Here is an 18,248-nt window from a genome sequence, read left to right as displayed (position 1 = left end):
TAAATTCAAAGAAAATATAGCTAATTGAAAATGCCTTTGGAGATTGTGCTAGTAAATGAATTGGAAACAAGTCTGTGTACCACTTTTCTAGCTAATTAGGTATTAGAAAAGTTTCAGCGCTGATTACAAGTCTAGTCAACTTCCTGAATTAATTCAGTGTTTTAAATAAATTTAATTTGTTTTCTGTGTTATCATATGAAAATATTCTCTGATCACTTACATTGGTTTAGGTTTAGACATAAGATCACAGTAGCTCCATTTTAAAAAATCTATTTGTTCTATTTAATTTCCTATAGTGACTATAGTTTTAACAGTTGCCTAACATGAACAACTGCATGGAGCTTCTTACAATAAATATTTTGAAAGTGAATGCATGTTAGTAAATAACTTCGGAATACTCTGCTGACACATGCAGCATCTTTCTTTTTGAGGTCGTGAGAAAGAATCTTTATTAATTCTAAATCAGAGTGAGCCTGCCTCTTTTCAACTTGTTTTGTTAGCAAAATTGGTGACATGAATCTAGATAATAATTATCTAGTCAATATGGAAGAGATTGAAAGTAAAATGATCAATGACCAAAAAAGTCTGTTATTTGCATAATTTTACTTATTAATGATTGAGTGCTTTGAAGGTTGATTTCTTGAAAAGTTGGTAAACAATTAAATTCCAAAGGAATATTGAGATTTTTATGACAATCTGTGCAAATAGGCTAATATAACATTCTTCATCTTTTAGCTGGTAAAGATGACATACTGCTTGTCTTCCTCTACATTTCTACAACAGATGCTTCCAACAGCTGGGATTCCAAGATTAGTTTGTCCAAAATATGAAAGCATGCCATCCAACCAAAGGATTAAGTTGACCCAGTTTTGTAGTTTTCAGTAATTATGCTATTCTCTTTAACACTGCGATTTAATGTTAACATTAGTACACTGATGGGTTTGGGCTGAAGTCTGCCTACCTTCATTTAAAAAATTGTTTTATTTTTTTATTTTTTTTTTTTAAATATATTTTATTGATTTTTTACAGAGAGGAAGGGAGAGAGATAGAGAGTTAGAAACATCGATGAGAGAGAAACATCGATCAGCCGCCTCCTGCACATCTCCCACTGGGGATGTGCCCGCAACCCAGGTACATGCCCTTGACCGGAATCGAACCTGGGACCTTTCAGTCCACAAGCCGACGCTCTATCCACTGAGCCAAACCGGTTTCGGCTAAAAAATTGTTTTAAAAAAAGGTGACCTTCTGAACCTTTATATTCTGATACATTTTAGCAAAGAGAAGAATAGGAAAACTATTATTATTTATCCCAAACCTACTTTTTAGCTGAACTACATTTCTGTATCAGACATTTTAGCATTCAAATTACCTAATTAATTCCCTCTTCATGTTGTAAATGTAAATCAAATTTTAGATTTTAGTTACATTCTTAAGAGAACATTTGCTATGCCTTATTAAGGTAAAATGTGTTTATGTCACATGAACACAATAGATGATCCACATTAATCCGTAATAACTTTTCAAGAATTTTATAGATCATAGAAACAATAGCACAGATGCACAGTAATATTTATGTCAGTCATCCTGATAATAAAGTCCATTTATATCCTGAAAAAAAATGTGATTTCTCTGTAACTCAATATTCGCAAAGATTGCATTTTGGAATAAGATTTACACAAACCAGTTTCTAATATATTATCAACATCTCACAGTTTATTTGGTATTACACCTTTCTCTAATGATGTCTAGAACAAACATGAATGCCTAATCTTAACAGAAGTATTAATAGAGCAGTTTATATTACCATAATTGGTAACCTTGATCACAGATAGTTTCAAAATATTGCTAACTATTGAGGACAAACGTATTTTTGCCAGATAACCCTATAAGCAATCTTCAGTGATGTGTATTCTCAGCGTCTCTTGCAGGCTTCTGTCTTCATCTTAGACTTTACCTCTAGGGAAAATCATTCAGGCCATGCATAACGCAGAGATACCTATGCAAATTGATTTTCAAAAGAGAATCTGTTCAGTTTTCTGACCAGCTAGAATTATGCTTTGTGAAACCATTGACCTTATCTTAATAAGAAGGAAATCTATCATTCTCAATTTTTAGAGGTAATTAATTTTTATGGACAACTAGATACCAACCTATGATTTAACTTTTCTCAAGCGACACCTTACAGTTTAGAAATCAAAATGAGTAAAATGTTCACTAAAATATGGCCAATCATTTCCAAATTTTATGTAATAGGTAGACAGACAGATATATAGTATGTGTGTGTGTATGCATTCAACTCCAAAACACTTTGTATAATAAAGCATTATTCTTATCCCATGATCACTCAGCCTCGTTAACAATGAATTATAACCAGTCTGTTTCTTCCTTGTGTTCTTGAACTTTATAAGCTCCTAAAGGACAAAGACAGTGTCATGTTCACTGTTGTATCACTGCAGTTAGCAGAACATCTGCACATAAAAAGGTGCTGGATACTCATTTGTAGAGTAAGTTAATGACTTTGAAATTTGCCCTCAAAATACTGTTCTTGTTTACCTTTTTATTTTGAAACACAGAGTATTTCTATTTAAGATAACTGCACTATGTCAGGCACCTCCCCCCCCCACACACACACACACACTGGAATTCATGAATTATTTTAAGGATTTTGTTTCTCTGTTCCAGTCAAAATACCTAGTTATATCCTCTCTCCTTGGTGCATATTTTCATCTCAGAATCAACTTTGAGGTGACTATTCAAGTTATCTTTAAATTACCACCAAACATGGAAAGTGGTAAAATCCAGGATGGACACAGAATATCAGGGATGACCAAAGCTAAGAACATGGTGAGTTAGGGCCTCCAAAAGCTTCCAGAAACCTAGTGGTGGCCATTTTAATTTCTTTTGATTATCACGTGGCAATTACAAAGTTCTACTTACCCAGAAATAAGTTCTATTTTTCCCCAAAAATATGAATGGAAGCAGCTATTTTCCCCTATCCCAGCCTTTTATTTTTATTCCCTAAGTCACACATAGTAGGATTGTCGGGTTTTGTTAACCTTGTAATGAAGAAGGGACATTGAAAGCAAAGCATCCACTCTCCCCATCAGAAAGGGCAGGAAAAGACAGGGAGAATGAGGCCAGTCTCTGACATGGCAACTGAATGGGTTCTATCATCTGTTTTTTTGATGGATGGGAACATTCCTGAACTTCTCCAGTCCATTTCACCCAGGAGAAATGAGCTTGGAATACTTATTTTATATTAAAGTCCACAAAAGGTGATTAAGCAAAGTTCATGACTGTCCATTAAAATGCACAAATGTTCTATTAAAGAAGAGAAGCCCCAAATGAGATCTTTATGGGCATGCATATTCATGAAATGCTGCCCAATTCTAGATTTTCCCACATGCAGTTATTACATTCACCTTCAGTCCCCTGTTTTATAGCACCTAATGCAGTGTTTCCTCCATTTGCGTTCAATGTATTTTTTTTTCAGAGTGAATGGAGGGATTTGCAGAATCAGCAGTTCATCCTCAAACTCAAACCAATGATTTTAACAGAGATATTTTCTTTTTGTTAATGGGTGATTTTCCTGTGGTTTTATGTTGGATATCATCCTCTCCCTTGGATATTTTCCTGACTCTTATAATGCCTGGTTCAATGTCAATATTTTGAAGTGCCTGTGAATAATAAATATGCAAACTTACATACACAGTTTTAAAATGTATGATTACATTAAACTTTAATATATTTTAATGTGAATAGTAAGACATTATTTCCTAAATAGAAATCTTTGAATACCCCAAATTTAATGAATTGTTAAAAGAAATGCTGAGGTATTTCAGCATATATACAGGCAGAATATTAATATATTGGGGTACATTCATTTTTTAAAAAATCAATCCTGGAAATTGGTGGTATGCAGCACACCGACTGATAATGTCATATAACTCAACTAGTTGTGCAACTATCTAATGATATATAGACAACATCCAATTACCAACTTAAAATTAAAAGCCTTAGCCAATCAGTGGAAATTTTTTTATTAAACAATTGTTTTATTTAATATTTTTGCTGAATTGAAAGCTTTAGCATGATGTGGCATTAATTAGAGTGAACTCAGCCTATGAGTTTGATCTTAATTCTAACTTTAATTTGAAAATGTGGTAATACTTCTTAAAGTTGTATCTTAATTTCTTTCTATTCATAAGTAGCTGGTTATTCACTCAATCAACAGATGTTAATTAAGCACCAATGGTGTGTAGCAATCCTATAGGTACTGGGGGGAAAACAAATTAAGTATAAAATGTGGATTCTGACACCAACAACCATATCATCTAATTCAAGTGAATGGCCAGCACTCATAAAACAAGCAGAGATATTGAGATTTCCCAGAATAGAGGTGGTTGAGTGATACACATAAAAAATGTTGAAAAGATCCCTGGCCAGTGTGGCTCAGTTGGTTGGAGTGTCATCCTGTGTACCAAAAGGTGGCAGGTTTACTTCTCCATCCGGGCACACACCCAGGTTGCCAGTTCTATCCTCCATGGTTCTATCCCCTGTCAGAGGCTCATGTGGGAAGCAACTGATTAATGTCTCTCTCTCACATAGATGTTTCTCTCTTTCTCTGTCTCCCTTCCTCTCTCTGAAATCAATTTTTAAAAAATGTTGAAAACATTCAGAAATTATATGAAAATTAGAGAAGATGAAAAATATATAACCCTTCCTTCTTTTATCCATTCATTCATTCATTCTTTCTTTCTTTTATTTATCACCTATGAACCTGAGAATAAAGGATTAATGAATAATAGTCATTTCCCTCATAGAGCCCTCTGTCTATCAGACAGCATAAATGCAGAGGAAGGGTAGCACGAATAGTTCTTGGAAGTGGTGAGACTTGAAAAGGTTAGTATTTGGGTTAATGGAAGAGAAGGAAGAAGGTATTCGAAGCATAAAAAGCAGCATGTGTCCAGGTAAAAATACAAGTTCCTCCAAGGTTTCCTTCATGTCTCCAATGATCAGCACTGAACAGGCATGCAGCAGGTGCTCAGAAAATATATGTTAAGCTTTTTAATAGGACGTTGCTAGGAGAGTAAGACGACTGACCTGGTAAAGTTTTCATTGTGAAGAGTAACAAGAAATAAGGAGAATTTTCTAGGTTGACTCAACCAGAGAGGTGACACTAGGCTGAGAGAAGAATGAAGATTCGCTGTAGTGCTTAGCCTGCTTTGACCAGAGGACTGATGACTTGAGCGTGGTGATCAATGAAGATGAATGTGGCACTCATGTGTAGACCTGTTTGTGTGATAGCTGATATATAGGTCTGGGTCCAAACCACGGGAATGTAGAGAGATCAATACCGGAGAAACTGGCTGCTTATCTGAATCCACTGTGACTAGGGGCTGAATTTTGGGATAAGACCAGCCGTGTAGTTATTGGAAAGGAAGGTCAAGGATGTTTACATAAGTAAATAAGTGAAGTTAAGCAGGAGGATCAATTGGAAGCAAACACCAGGAAATCTCACTTAATTCTGATGGATGGCAAATGTATGCCTCTTTTTAGTGGACATGGTGTGCGTGTGTGTGTGTGTGTGTGTGTGTGTGTGTGTGTGTATGTGTATATTACATAGCTTGAAGCATACATGTGCCGGTTTGTGCCATGGAGTATTTTAAGTACAACTCCTTTCATCTAGCAGTCTCTATAAACTTAGGATCAGAGGAAAGAACTATCAAGCTATTAAAATAAGACAGGTTGGCAATGTTGAGCTAGGCCAGTATAGTGCAAATTGCATTCAATCAAGGATACACTGAAGCTTCTTTTTAAAGGAGATTGGCCCTGTTAATCCATATGCCTGTTCTAATCAAAGTCCTCAGAAATTGGTAATGACAAGTGGGAAATTGTGCATGGAGATATAGATATGCCAGGGTTACTTTGGACTCCCCATGCTAGCTCTGGTTTAGTTTTCAACATTCTTGCTGATAAAAAAAATTAGATCTAGAAAAGTTGATCACTTAAGCAATGCTGAACTTCTCCCTCCCTTCCTCCCTCTCTCTCTGCCTTTCTTCCAGGCCCTGTGCAATATATTGAAGACACAGGTCCCAAATAAACCATAATCTGGTATTAGAGACAGAAGTGCATACCAAATCAAAAACTTTAATATACTATTTAGATGCCATAAACGAGAAGGAAACATGACCTGCAAAGTTCAGAGTTCTCTCACTATGAGCTAGGTAGGATATTCTCCCCAAAGGGAAAAGAATAGAATGAGTCTACTCAGGGTCTACTGCTGAGTGTATCTTCAATAGATTATCTGATTATGCATGAACTGTGCATAAGAAACTGTTCCATTTCTCACCCCCAACAAACACTCTCCCAGCTCATGTGAGAGCATGACTTAAATGTTTTTCCTACTGTTTGCCATGTAACCCCTTACTACGTATATGGTTGTTGGTCTTGATTGATGAACTTGTTTCACTCTGTTCCTCATGCCAATAAAGATCTCTCTAATGGCTACAAAGGCTACTTTTCCTATCAATGGAATCCTATCATGGGAGATATAAGTAAAGGAAGAACAGTAGCATATAGGTATAAAATGTAAAATTATCCTTTTAAATCATCTTCTGTTCAGGCTTTTCAGAGATGTGATTAAGATCAATTGACCCATCCCTTGCATTACTTTACATAAACATCTGTAATACTTTCAACAATAAAGATAAATTTTTAAAAAAGAGGAAGAAATGCAGCATTCAGCCCTGGACAGGTGGCTCAACTGGTTGGAGCATCATCCCATACATCAAAAGGTTGTGGGTTTGATTCCCAGTCGGGGTATATACCTAGTTTGCAGGTTCCATCCCTAGGTGGGTCACAGACGATGTTTCTCTCTCTCATTCCCATTCCCTTCCTCTCTCTTTAAAATAAAAAAAAACATATCCTCAGATAAACATCAAAAGGAAGGAAGGAAGGAAGGAAGGAAGGAAGGATGGAAGGAAGGAAGGAAGGAAGGAAGGAAGGAAGGAAGGAAGGAAGGAGAGCGGCATGCAATATTGCTTGCTTTTTAATTAAAATGCAGTTTCTCCCAACATGGGCAACAAGAAGAGAGCTGACCGCTAGCTAGTTTGGCTCAGTGGATAGAGTGTCAGTCTGCAGACTGAAGAGTCCCCCGTTCAATTCCAGTCAAGGGCACGTACCTCGATTACAGGCTCCTGCCTGACCCGGGCCCTGGTCAGGGCTCCTGTAGGAAGCAACCAATCAATGTGTTTCTCTCACATCGCTATTTCTTTCTATCTTTCCTTCTCTTTTCCACTCTCTCTAAAAAGCAATGGAAAATATCCTTGGATGAGGATTAAAAAAAGAAGAAGAAGAAGAAGAGAGCTGAAAATGTGTCTCACATACAAAGCCAGTCTGGAAAATGAAGAGTAATCCTCTCCCCCCTTTTTCTTCAATAGCAGAGTTCATTCCCATTAGCTGGAGACCACGCTTTAAGAACTTCCATTTCCTGGAGAAGTCACATTAATAGAGACAGAAAGTACAATGATGGCTGCAAGGGACTGAAGGAGGAAAGAAAGAGTTCATGTTTAAAGGGTACAGAGTTTCAATTGGGCAAGATGCAAAAGTTCTGGAGATGGATGGTGGTGATAGTCACACAACAATGTACTTAACTGAACTGTACACTTAAAATTGTAAAAATGGTAAACTTTGTGTATGTATTATAAAAATATAAAAAGAAAAACAGGAATTTCTAACGTAAGTGGTGAGCATTCTTTAAAAATATTGCTGTGTCTTTGCTTTCTTACTAAGTATTGATAAGGAAAATTATAAGAAAATGATAATATATATCCAGTTTAAAATTTCATACTTTGAGCTCAATTATGGATTAATGTTGTATGGTAATTTATCATTGCTTTATGACAGAGAAAAAGAATCAACTAAATAAAAAGATTTATAACACCTAAATTTTGCTTTATTAAGAGAAAATGTATTTCTTGTGTATCCATGGTCTGGCCAAATTAATGAGGGTATCAGAGCTAGTCACTCAGTCTGCATGGTCATAATGGTTTCTCGCTTCTTTAAAATGGATGCATCAGATTTTGTCTTATCTTGTTTTTGCAATAAAAATGTGTATTGATACTCATGCTCTTTTCAGGATAGGGTGTGGGCCAACGTGGGGAAGAGCCTGAACTGCATTATTGCTATGGTGGACAAACTGATTGAAAGTGATGGTGGTAGTGAAGACAGCGGTGGCAGCAGAGATGGAGAGCAGGACCTTTCTGTCGTGGACTCCATTAAAACTCATCCAAGGGGTAAGGAATCTTTTTTCTCCAATCATTGACTGAGTAAACAAAATGAGAAAGTCATGATAAAATGAGACAGAAAGAGAAGAGTCAATAGTGCCTTTGATGAAAGTGCTGATAGCACGCTTTTCCACCTCTCTGGCTTGGATGATGGAAGGCTACTTATCAAATTGCATCTCAGTTGCGTTTTCAGAACTGCTTGCAATGCTCATTTTTTTTTTGGCTACATAACAACCTTGTCAAAGAAGAACAGAGTTTTCTTTTACAGAATCCAACATAGTTTAATCTACTTTTATGCATTCCTACAAAATTTTATTAGGAAGAAAAACAAGCATCTGATCCTAAAACTCTTAGAAACTTTGAGAGATATCAGGACACAGTATCTCATAATCGTTCCTGAAAAGCAATATAATAGATGAAATGCTTTTTGCCTCATTCTGAGGGATATTTTTTGTGAATAATTTCAGAAAGATATAAGAAGGTCTGATTCCATATAAGAATAATATGTTTGTGCATTATTCCAAAAACATATTAGTAAGTCTAGATTTTTATGGATACATGTACACACGCATACACACACATACATATATATGCATACACATGTGGGTATGTAATGTGTGTCTATAGATAGGCATATAGATAAATAATTTGAGATCTATGGCTTATTAGTAGGTTGACTAGCAAATATAACAATCAAAGTTTCAACTGTAGTTTTGTCCCTATAAATGGCTTTTTTATTTAAATCTTTTAGGTAATTTGATTAATTTTGACAACACAAAACAAGACAAACATCTGGGGGGGGGGTTATGGTAATAAGAACTGCTGTGAGAGTTGCCCCAGCCCTTTTCCTAGATGTGTTAAGTGTTTGGAAAGAATAAACAATGTTGCCCTACCCTCTTCTGCAATCTGCTTTTCCTCTCACTTTAAGAAAATGAGCTATAAGAAAATATAGGTGCTTACAATATTGCATTTGTTTTGCCAATTTGTTTTCCTGATTTTTCATTAGTCCCATTTTCATCAGGGGTTTAATTATGTGAAACATCAGTCTTTCAATTTTTTTTATTGTAGATGATCCTCATCTGCTATGTACATTGACATAGGTGGATAGTTTACACTAATGTTCTTTATGTTCAGACCTCCCGGGTTTAACTGTAATGGGGATTTTCTTTTTTTAATAATATCAGTTTCATTAGCTAATGAATCTAGTCCAGTTCCACAACTTTGCATGAATCAGAATGAAAGCTTGTCATAATTCATATGATAAAAAAATCATATATTTCTATTTTCTTTAATTGAATATTTCTTGACTATTAACTATGAGCCAGACACTGTGCTCTAGAAAATGAGGTAAGGAAGCAGAATCCATTTTAGTGACTTGTTCTGCCCCTTGATGGGTTTTCAAGGCATAAGATTAATTTCTCAAATAGCCCAAAATTTATACCCAGGTCATACCTGGGGTAGAAAAGTCATTTAATTCGTTTTTTCTTACAATTAATTGATGTAGAGTCAGTGAATGACCTAGAATTTATTGGAATGTATGATATGGTACATACTGATGGGCATTTGTTACATCATTTATTAGTGATTTGTTTCCTCATGTAGGTTTTGTTTTGTTTGTTTTTTCTTTATATATAAAGTTAAGTAAACATTTTTACTCAATTTCTGGAATTTTTCTTCTGTTAATTTATGTTTTATTTGGGATACATTTTGAAATCTCATAGGGTAAGTCACCCCTTTGACAGTCAGTTTTTCTTTCTTCATCACCAGCCTTTATTTTCACATTTTAGCTATAATTTGTGTTGGTTTTGCTAGTGTATAGCTAACATGGTCAAACCAACAGTATTCTGAATTGTTACTACCTTTATCCATGTTTTATGTTCCTCTCTAACCTGCAATTTTCTTTTAAAGTTTCAGATTTTCCTTTTATAGTGTACTTAATAGTGTTTTAAATATGTGTTTTTGAAGGGTTTTCATTTGTTTTAGGTCCAGGATTTTGCCATATGTATTACTCACTTCATACACTTATTTTCAGGATTAATGCCAGTAGTGTTGAAAGAAGTAAAAGCTTCTCTCTTGTTCTCAACACAAATAATAGAGTATCTGGTCCCAACATTCATGGTCATATGTATTTACATGTTTTCTTTATGAACAAGATGGTCCTTTTAGTTTTTATACACTTAAACATGCTTATAAGCATCTATTGTATGCATAATACCACATGACTTCAATTTCATAATAAAGTAAGGACTCAAGGATAAAATCAGAAAAAAATTAGAATCTTAGACTACAGTGTGCCCTTAAAGATTCTGTAATTAGCTCTGCCAGTGAGGCTTTGTGGTTGAGCATTGAACTATGAACCAGCAGGTCACAGTTCTATTCCCAGCCAGGGCACATGCCCAGCTTGTGGGCTCTATCCCCAGTAGGGGCTATACAGGAAGCAGCCGATCAAAATTCTCTTTCATCAATGATGTTTCTATCTCTATCCTTATTTCCTCTCATAAATCAATAAAAATATATTTTTAAACCTCACTAAATTATGCTAAGAAGCTTACCTGCAGTGTCTCTGACTTTCTCACCTATCCTATGATACACATCTCCACTGGTAGAAAACCATTTTTATTTTTTGAGTGGCAGATTCCAGATGATTGAAATGTGTTTCTTTTCACTTTACTCGCTGGCCCAGATCTAATCCTCTGCCCCAAACAGGACAAATTTACTCCCCTTTTTCCACAGTATCACATAACATATCATAAAGCGATCATCATGTCCATTTTTAAATTGCCACTTTTGGGGTCATTTTTCAAAGCAATAGCATGGAACACAGAGTGACACAGGAACACCACCTCCTTCCTTTTGGATACAATTCTATTAATGATATCCTAACTCACATTAGCTAGTTTGACCACCACATTATACTCTGAAGTCCACGTATATCTATAAATCTTGCTAAATTTGACCTATCTCTCAGGCTTCTCCAGATTCAAGTAATATTTAAGCACCCTGTATGTTAGAAATTGTGAAATACTAGGGGCACAAGGAGATCAAGACACAGTCTATCTCAATTCTACTGAAAAGATTGATCTCTAAACCCATGACTGCAGCATAATACACTTTTCAGTACACTCTAATAAATACCTATTTCTTTCATCCATCACATCTACTGTCCTACCTAGGTTTATTTTATTCACATTTTATAAATATTTTCTGTCCATTCACAGAAGTAATGGATAAAAATGATGGGAAAACAGAGATAAAAACAGCTCTTTGAGGTACATCACTAGAAAAACTGTATGCATTGAAATACACTGATTAATCACTGCTCTTTGGGAATGTGTGTTCAACCATCTGTGTATCCATTCATCTTATTGCATGTCCTGTATTTTTTTTTTGTCTTCAAAAGAGTATCAAGAAATGCCCCATGGAAAGACCAAATACCATAAGTCATTGAATACTTTTTCCTAATGTATCCAGCCATAAGCCCTGACAACATATGATTTGGCAGATTAATTTTTAATTCAAGTATAGTTGGGGTACAAAATTATATTACTTTCAGGTGTATGACATAGTGACTCCACATTTATATAATTTATGATGTGATCACCATACTAAGTCTAATAATCATCTGTCACCAAACAGTAATTACAATACTAGGGGCCCCGTGCACGAAGGGTCCCTAGGCCTGGCTGGCGATCAGGGCCGATCGGGGCCTTCCTGTTACTAGCCGCACCTTCCTTCCCCAGCTGCCAGCTGCCGGCCAGGGCATTTTTGTTCCACGCTGCTCCCTGGTGGTCAGCACATGTCATAGTGAGCGATCAAACTCCTGGTCTCAGGTTGAACTCCTGAGGGGACACTGTGCATATTAGCCTTTTATATATAGAGATTATAATATTATTAACTATATTTCCTGTACTGTACACTATATCTCCATGGCTTACTTATTTGAATTTGGCACATGTTCTTGATATTATTAAGTGAATATCTTTAACATGTGTGCATATGGATGTATACCAACATGAAAATCATTATATTCCAGAACTTATACTCAAATTAGCAATTATTTCATACATATAAGAAATCTAGCCGAAACTGGTTTGGCTCAGTGGATAGAGCGTCGGCCTGCGGACTGAAAGGTCCCAGATTCAATTCCGGTCAAGGGCATGTACCTGGGTTGCGGGCACATCCCCAGTGGGAGATGTGCGGGAGGCAGCTGATTGATGTTTCTCTCTCATCGATGTTTCTAACTTTCTATCTCTCTCCCTTCCTCTCTGTAAAAAATCAATAAAATATATTTTTAAAAAAAGAAATCTATTTTATTTTTTAAAGTGCAAAGATTCAAGCACAGAGTATCATTTTTATCAAAGGGCTTAACTATTAATATTTTTGAATTTCTACACATGAAAATTTAGAATTTCATGAGAAAGAAACATGAATGAATCAAGTCCTTTAGAACCCATAGATCAGCAGGTAAAACAACTTTTTAAAGTACATTTACAAGTTTTAAAAAACCTTGGTAAAAAAATAAGCAAAAGTGACCATGGATATCTTTATTGTAAACTTACAATTCCAATGATGATTTATATGATTACATTTTTGAATGTCTGCTCTTATCAAAAAAATAATGTTTCCCTTAAAATTGTTCAATGAACTACGATGTAACAAAACAACACGACTCAGAACCAAGATACTTGGTGAGTCTACAATTTATTTATTTGGCTACATGATCTTTGGCAGATCACTTAAATTCTCTGGACCTCCTTTTGTTGGTAAAATATATATCACCTGCAAAATTTTAAAATTGCTTCTAGTTCTAAAGTTTTATAATAATAAAGATGCCACATTATTTAAAGTTACTTTTTTCTTTCCTTTCAGGCATTTAACAGATTTTATTTTATTTTTATTTTTTTTATTGATTAAGTTATTACATATGTGTCCTTATCCCCACAATACCCCCCATGCCCCCCACTCATGCCCTCACCCCCCCCCCCCCCCCGGTGTCTGCATCCATTGGTTAGGCTTATATGCTTGCGTATAAGTCCTTCAGTTGATCTCTCCCCTTTACCCCCACCCTCCCCTACCTTCCCTCTGAGGTTTGATGGTCTGATTGATGCTTCTCATATTTTAATTGAACACCTACTATGAGTCAGACACTATTCCAGACACTGGGGATACAACAATGAACAAGACAGATACAACAGCTGCCCTCCTAAAGTATATCTCCTTGCAGCAGAGAGACATTTAAAAAAAATAACCTAAGAAATAAGGACATTATATAATATGTTAGTGATGACAAATGCTGTGGAAAAATTATACAGTGAAGTAAGAGGGCTTTAGTCCATTGTTGGAGGGTAGGGGTTAAGGTTTAGTGGGCTAGTCAATGTAAGCTTCATTGAGAAGTTCCTTTTTGAGCAAAGACACAGGGGATAAGGAAGTGAGCCATGTGTATATGGAGGGAAGGCTATACTGGGTATAGAAGACAGTTAGTACACAAGTCCTAAGGCAGATCAGATATTTGCCTACCATGATCATGAAGTAATAAGGAAGCCTGTTTGATTTTAATAAAGTGAAGGAGAGGAGAAGATGAATTCAAAGAGATAACTTGGAGGAAGGATCATGTAGGCCCTTTGTCTTTTCTCTGAGAAAAAAAAAGCAATTGGAGAATTTTGAGCATAGAATTAACCTTATTTGATATAATTTTAACACCTAAGCTGTTATGTTGATATTGGACTATAGATGGAAAGATAGAACCAAGTATAGACCAGTTAGAGAGCAATTGTAATTTTCTATGGGAGTCATCATTCCAGCATGGGAAAGATCCAGTAACAAAGGAAATCTTGACAATGTAGGAGGAAGGGGAGAGAATTGCTTGAATGACACTCTTAAGTAGAGGAGAGGAAATGAGATCTGGTATACAAATTGAAGTTCCTAGCTACAGGAGTTTATGGGATTTCTCTCAGAAATGGGGAGAAGGGGCAGGCTAGAAGAGGTCCATGGGGAGGAAAAAGAGGGATATGTAATACTTTCCATAATAATGATTAATAATAATAATAATAATAATAAATTCTTCTCAAACCAAAAAAGAAATAGGAGAGAAGGATTAGCATAAGAAACGAATGCAAGATAGGTTGGGAGACAGTGCACGATATGTAAATTACTTTATGATTGTTTTCTTTGTTGTTGTTGGTTTTTTTAAAGATATAGCTAATATTTTGGGGGTTGCTTTAAAAATATTGCCTGGCCCTAGCCGGTTTGGCTCAGTGGATAGAGCGTCAGCCTGTGGACTGAAGGGTCCCGGGTTCAATTCTGGTCAAGGTCACATGCCTGGTTTGCGGGCTCGATCCCCAGTAGGGGGGCATGCAGGAGGCAGTAGATCAGTGATTCCATCATTGATGTTTCTATCTCTCCCTCTCCTTTCCTCTCTGAAATCAATAAAAATATATTATAAAAATAAAAATATTACCTGTATTATTTAATTCTTTCAACACTTATAGGAGTAATTGTACACATTTAATGGGCAAAGAAGTAGAGTTGAAGTCACCTGTGTCCTGTCATGCCCACTCTAGTGGCAGAGTCCTGAGGTTACAGCTTTTATTAAGGCCGAAAGGCAAAAATAAGCCCAATGCATGCGAATGGGTGACTCTTCCAGGTCCAGCATAACCCCCATTCCACCGTGGTGCTATACCAAATACAGAGCTTGTTTGATTAATGGATTTAGTTCCTGGAAACAGTCTTAGCAGAATTTACTTAAAGCTTTCAACTTTGTGCTTCGAAATGAGAAATTTAGCCAGGATATCAGTTGATGCATTTCCTTTGCTATTTTTCTAAGAGGAAGACTGGAAAGTTTTATGACACTGTTTTCTCAGGCTGGCAGGGTTTAAACAAACAAGGTTTCTTTGACATGAGGAAGGGTTGCCTTTGTTCTTCTCATAGCAGCTTGTCTCCAGTTGAATAGTACACTCATACTTTCATACATCCAGAAGGTGCCCCGATCAGTCATTTACCTTGGATCCTAGTTCAGTGGACACAATGAGGAGTACATTTTAGATACATGTGTGTCCTTTGTGTGACTACCCTTGGCACCTTTAAGACTGCCCAGAGGTAGAGGTAAAGGAAGGCACAGCATAACTCCAGGGTTACAATAAAGCTGGTCTCCCTACAGGAGACCCATTATTTGCAGATTTGGTCTTGCATCTTAGCTTTTGGCTCATCTGCTCATACATACTCTGCACCTTCCTCCTCCTCTCCCACCCCTACTTACCTCATCCCCTATCCCTGCTATGGTGACTGCCCACCTAGCTTTCCATTGTTGTTTTTTGTTTGTTTGTTATCTTTTCTCAGAGCTTCAGACTCAACATTCACTTTCACTTTATTCATCCTTTTCCAAGTTCTTGAGTCATTTCAGCCCCTTTCTGCCCCTCTGCTATCCCCCTTACGGGCCCTCCAGTCATTTTATGGCACTTGTTTATGGCATTTGGCATCATCAAACCAGGTGCCCCTCCAGACTCTGTTCCTACAAAGCCTCACTTTCAGGTGCTCACTGCCTGCAGGCCATCAGCTTCCCTGAACTCCCTTCACTGAGAACATTCTTAAAGTGTTCAGCAAAAGACACAACCAGGAAAACAAAATCTTCTCACCAGAGATGTACTCTCTTTTCTCTTCTCTCTTCACCCTTCTCAATGTGCTTAGTCACTGTCCCATCTTTTATAGCACTAACCAAACTTGCTGATATTGTAGGTATTATTTTATACCTCTTACCTTCCATTCTACATTTTAAGCTCCTTGAGGGCAGAGGCCATGAGTTATAAGTACTAGTATCACCTATAGGACCTCATAGCTGGGAGGTTCTATTTGCCTAACAAATGAGTGTATTTCTTGTGGTGGCAATGAAAAAAGGGAGAAAAAGTGACATAAGGAAGATAGGTTAGCATTTGTTAACAAAAGATATATGCAGATTGATTTTTTAATTATCCTGGACCAAAGCCAGGAGATGGATGATGAAGATGGGCAAGGGGTAGGGAGACTTAGGGGAGGATATTCTGAGTGACCAGGGAGGATATTCTAGGCATTAAGCCTCAGCAGGTGCTTTCCTGCCCCTATTGTCTGGGTTAACCTTGTTTCTGTGCTCCATAACCCCAGGATATGTTCAGACACTGGAGGCCTTGTATGAGCAGGTTCCATGACCAAAGTTGGCCGCATTATATTATACTCATACAAAGAAGTTTAGCTATAAGGTATCAGGAGAGGAAGCCTTAGCATTAATTGACCTCTCTAGTTATGATGTTCATGTTATAAAATCATACCTGAAAGATAGGGCCTTCTCTGAGAGGGGCACATAGGCTGCCATATCAGGTGTGGCACAGGACACAGGCCCTTCATGAACCCACCGGCATTGTTCTGTGCATCCTGATTCTGGGCATTTTAGAAAAGCCCTGTTGGCTGTGGGTTTGGTCTCTTCTTCTCACAACCTTGGAAATGTTATCACCCTCCTTAAAGGCCATTCTAATTGCCAGGCATCACAGTTCATCATCTCCTTAACTCAGATGAAACCTCAAAGCTGGACTCATTTCTGATCTCTTTTCATAAAGATTAATGGGCGTGCAATTTTTTAGCTTCTCTTTTTTTTCTATGTCTGGAAAGTTGTGATAACAAAAACAACAGTGGCTACAGGCTTGTTTGAAGTTAATTATTTTAAATGAGCAAAGGAGACCAAGCACCTGAGAAGAAAATGGCTCAGGAATTGGAAGGAAAGCAGTATGCCCTGCTCCAGTTGGTTGGTATTTGGCTCTTTTATTTTTCTCCTGAGTACCATAAGTGCCGTTGAGCTCAGAGGACTTGAGCATCCTGTGCGGGAAATAGATGGTGTGTGGAGGAGGTGAGGGGCGCCCGCAGTTGTTCTCTGAATCCTTCAGTAAGCTTCACTTGGCGACATTATAGAAACAGTCAAAAGCTGGAAAACAAGCTCCACTTGGCCAGCTGCCAGCACACTTCACGAAGCTCAGGAAAAGCTCAGCGAAGCCACGCACGTTTTGTTTTCCTGAGCAAAGACTCTGCTTGTTGCTGTCAGGGTTAAGGAGTTTCAGCAAGTTTATATACAGACAATAAAACGTGCTTTTTTGTATTTTCCTCTGTCACTGAAAAGAGCCCAGTGATAGAATCAGAAAGGATGGGGCACTTAGATGCCAAATGGACCAATAAGCTCCTGGAGAGGTGTTGGTGCAGTGACAAAACTGTGGGGCGTATGTGTGTGTGCACGTGCACATGTGCGTGTAAAATCTTACCTGAAACTCGACAAAACTACGCACAGAAGCGTGGACGTGTGCGTTTCAGGATTTCCTACTTTGACTAAACAGGACAGAATGAACACCATCTTCATCCCTATTAGGAAATGGCTTTATCATGAGGACAATGTAAACACCATGTCAGTTGTGATGTATGGAGAGACAGGAAGGTAGGGGGGAAGTGACAACAGTGTCAGGACTATCAACAGCTGCAGCGTTTCTCTTTTCCCCAAAAAATAATTTTCAGGAGAGAAGTAAAGCATTTGCTGTTTCTTTGTGAGGGTGATTTGGCTGCTCATTGGAGCAAAAAGGCCATTTATGACCTGACCGGGGCCTTTCTTTGGCCTGACATACCATGTTGTGTTTATTTCAGAGCTGGAGAGTCACACTGAGTGGATAGCAACAGGAAACAAACCCAGAGTCATTGCAATTTGCATTTGCTAGTGCAGTTTTTCTTTAGCTGCTGAACTTTGTTTCTTTTCTAGGGAAAAAACACACCTATTTTTAGCTCTCATATGCTTCTCCAAAAGAAACTGACTACTATCCTTAAGACATTCTACCTTGCTGAAAAGCTTGTAATATTCTCATTCATAATTAATGTTTTCCTATACTGTCATTTTCCTTAAATTTTAGCCAAAAAAGTGTATATAATTATAGTAAATGGAGATACTAGAATATTGTGTAC

General features: G+C 37.1%; 1 protein-coding gene across 1 annotated transcript in view; it reads left to right on the top strand.

Moving 5' to 3' along the window:
• INPP4B (inositol polyphosphate-4-phosphatase type II B) overlaps positions 1 to 18,248 on the top strand; it is a 496,781-nt gene that overhangs the window by 418,257 nt on the left and 60,276 nt on the right. The window contains exon 19 of the mRNA XM_023754658.1: positions 8,141 to 8,297. Within this exon, the coding sequence (XP_023610426.1) occupies positions 8,141 to 8,297 (157 nt within the window). The remainder of the gene's footprint in view (positions 1 to 8,140; positions 8,298 to 18,248) is intronic.

This window comes from Myotis lucifugus, unplaced genomic scaffold, assembly GCF_000147115.1.
Source record: "Myotis lucifugus unplaced genomic scaffold, Myoluc2.0 scaffold_1, whole genome shotgun sequence".
Classification (NCBI taxonomy): Eukaryota; Metazoa; Chordata; class Mammalia; order Chiroptera; family Vespertilionidae; genus Myotis; species Myotis lucifugus.
The sequence above is the reverse complement of the archived record's forward strand: the minus strand, read 5'-3'. Positions and strand labels throughout refer to the sequence as shown.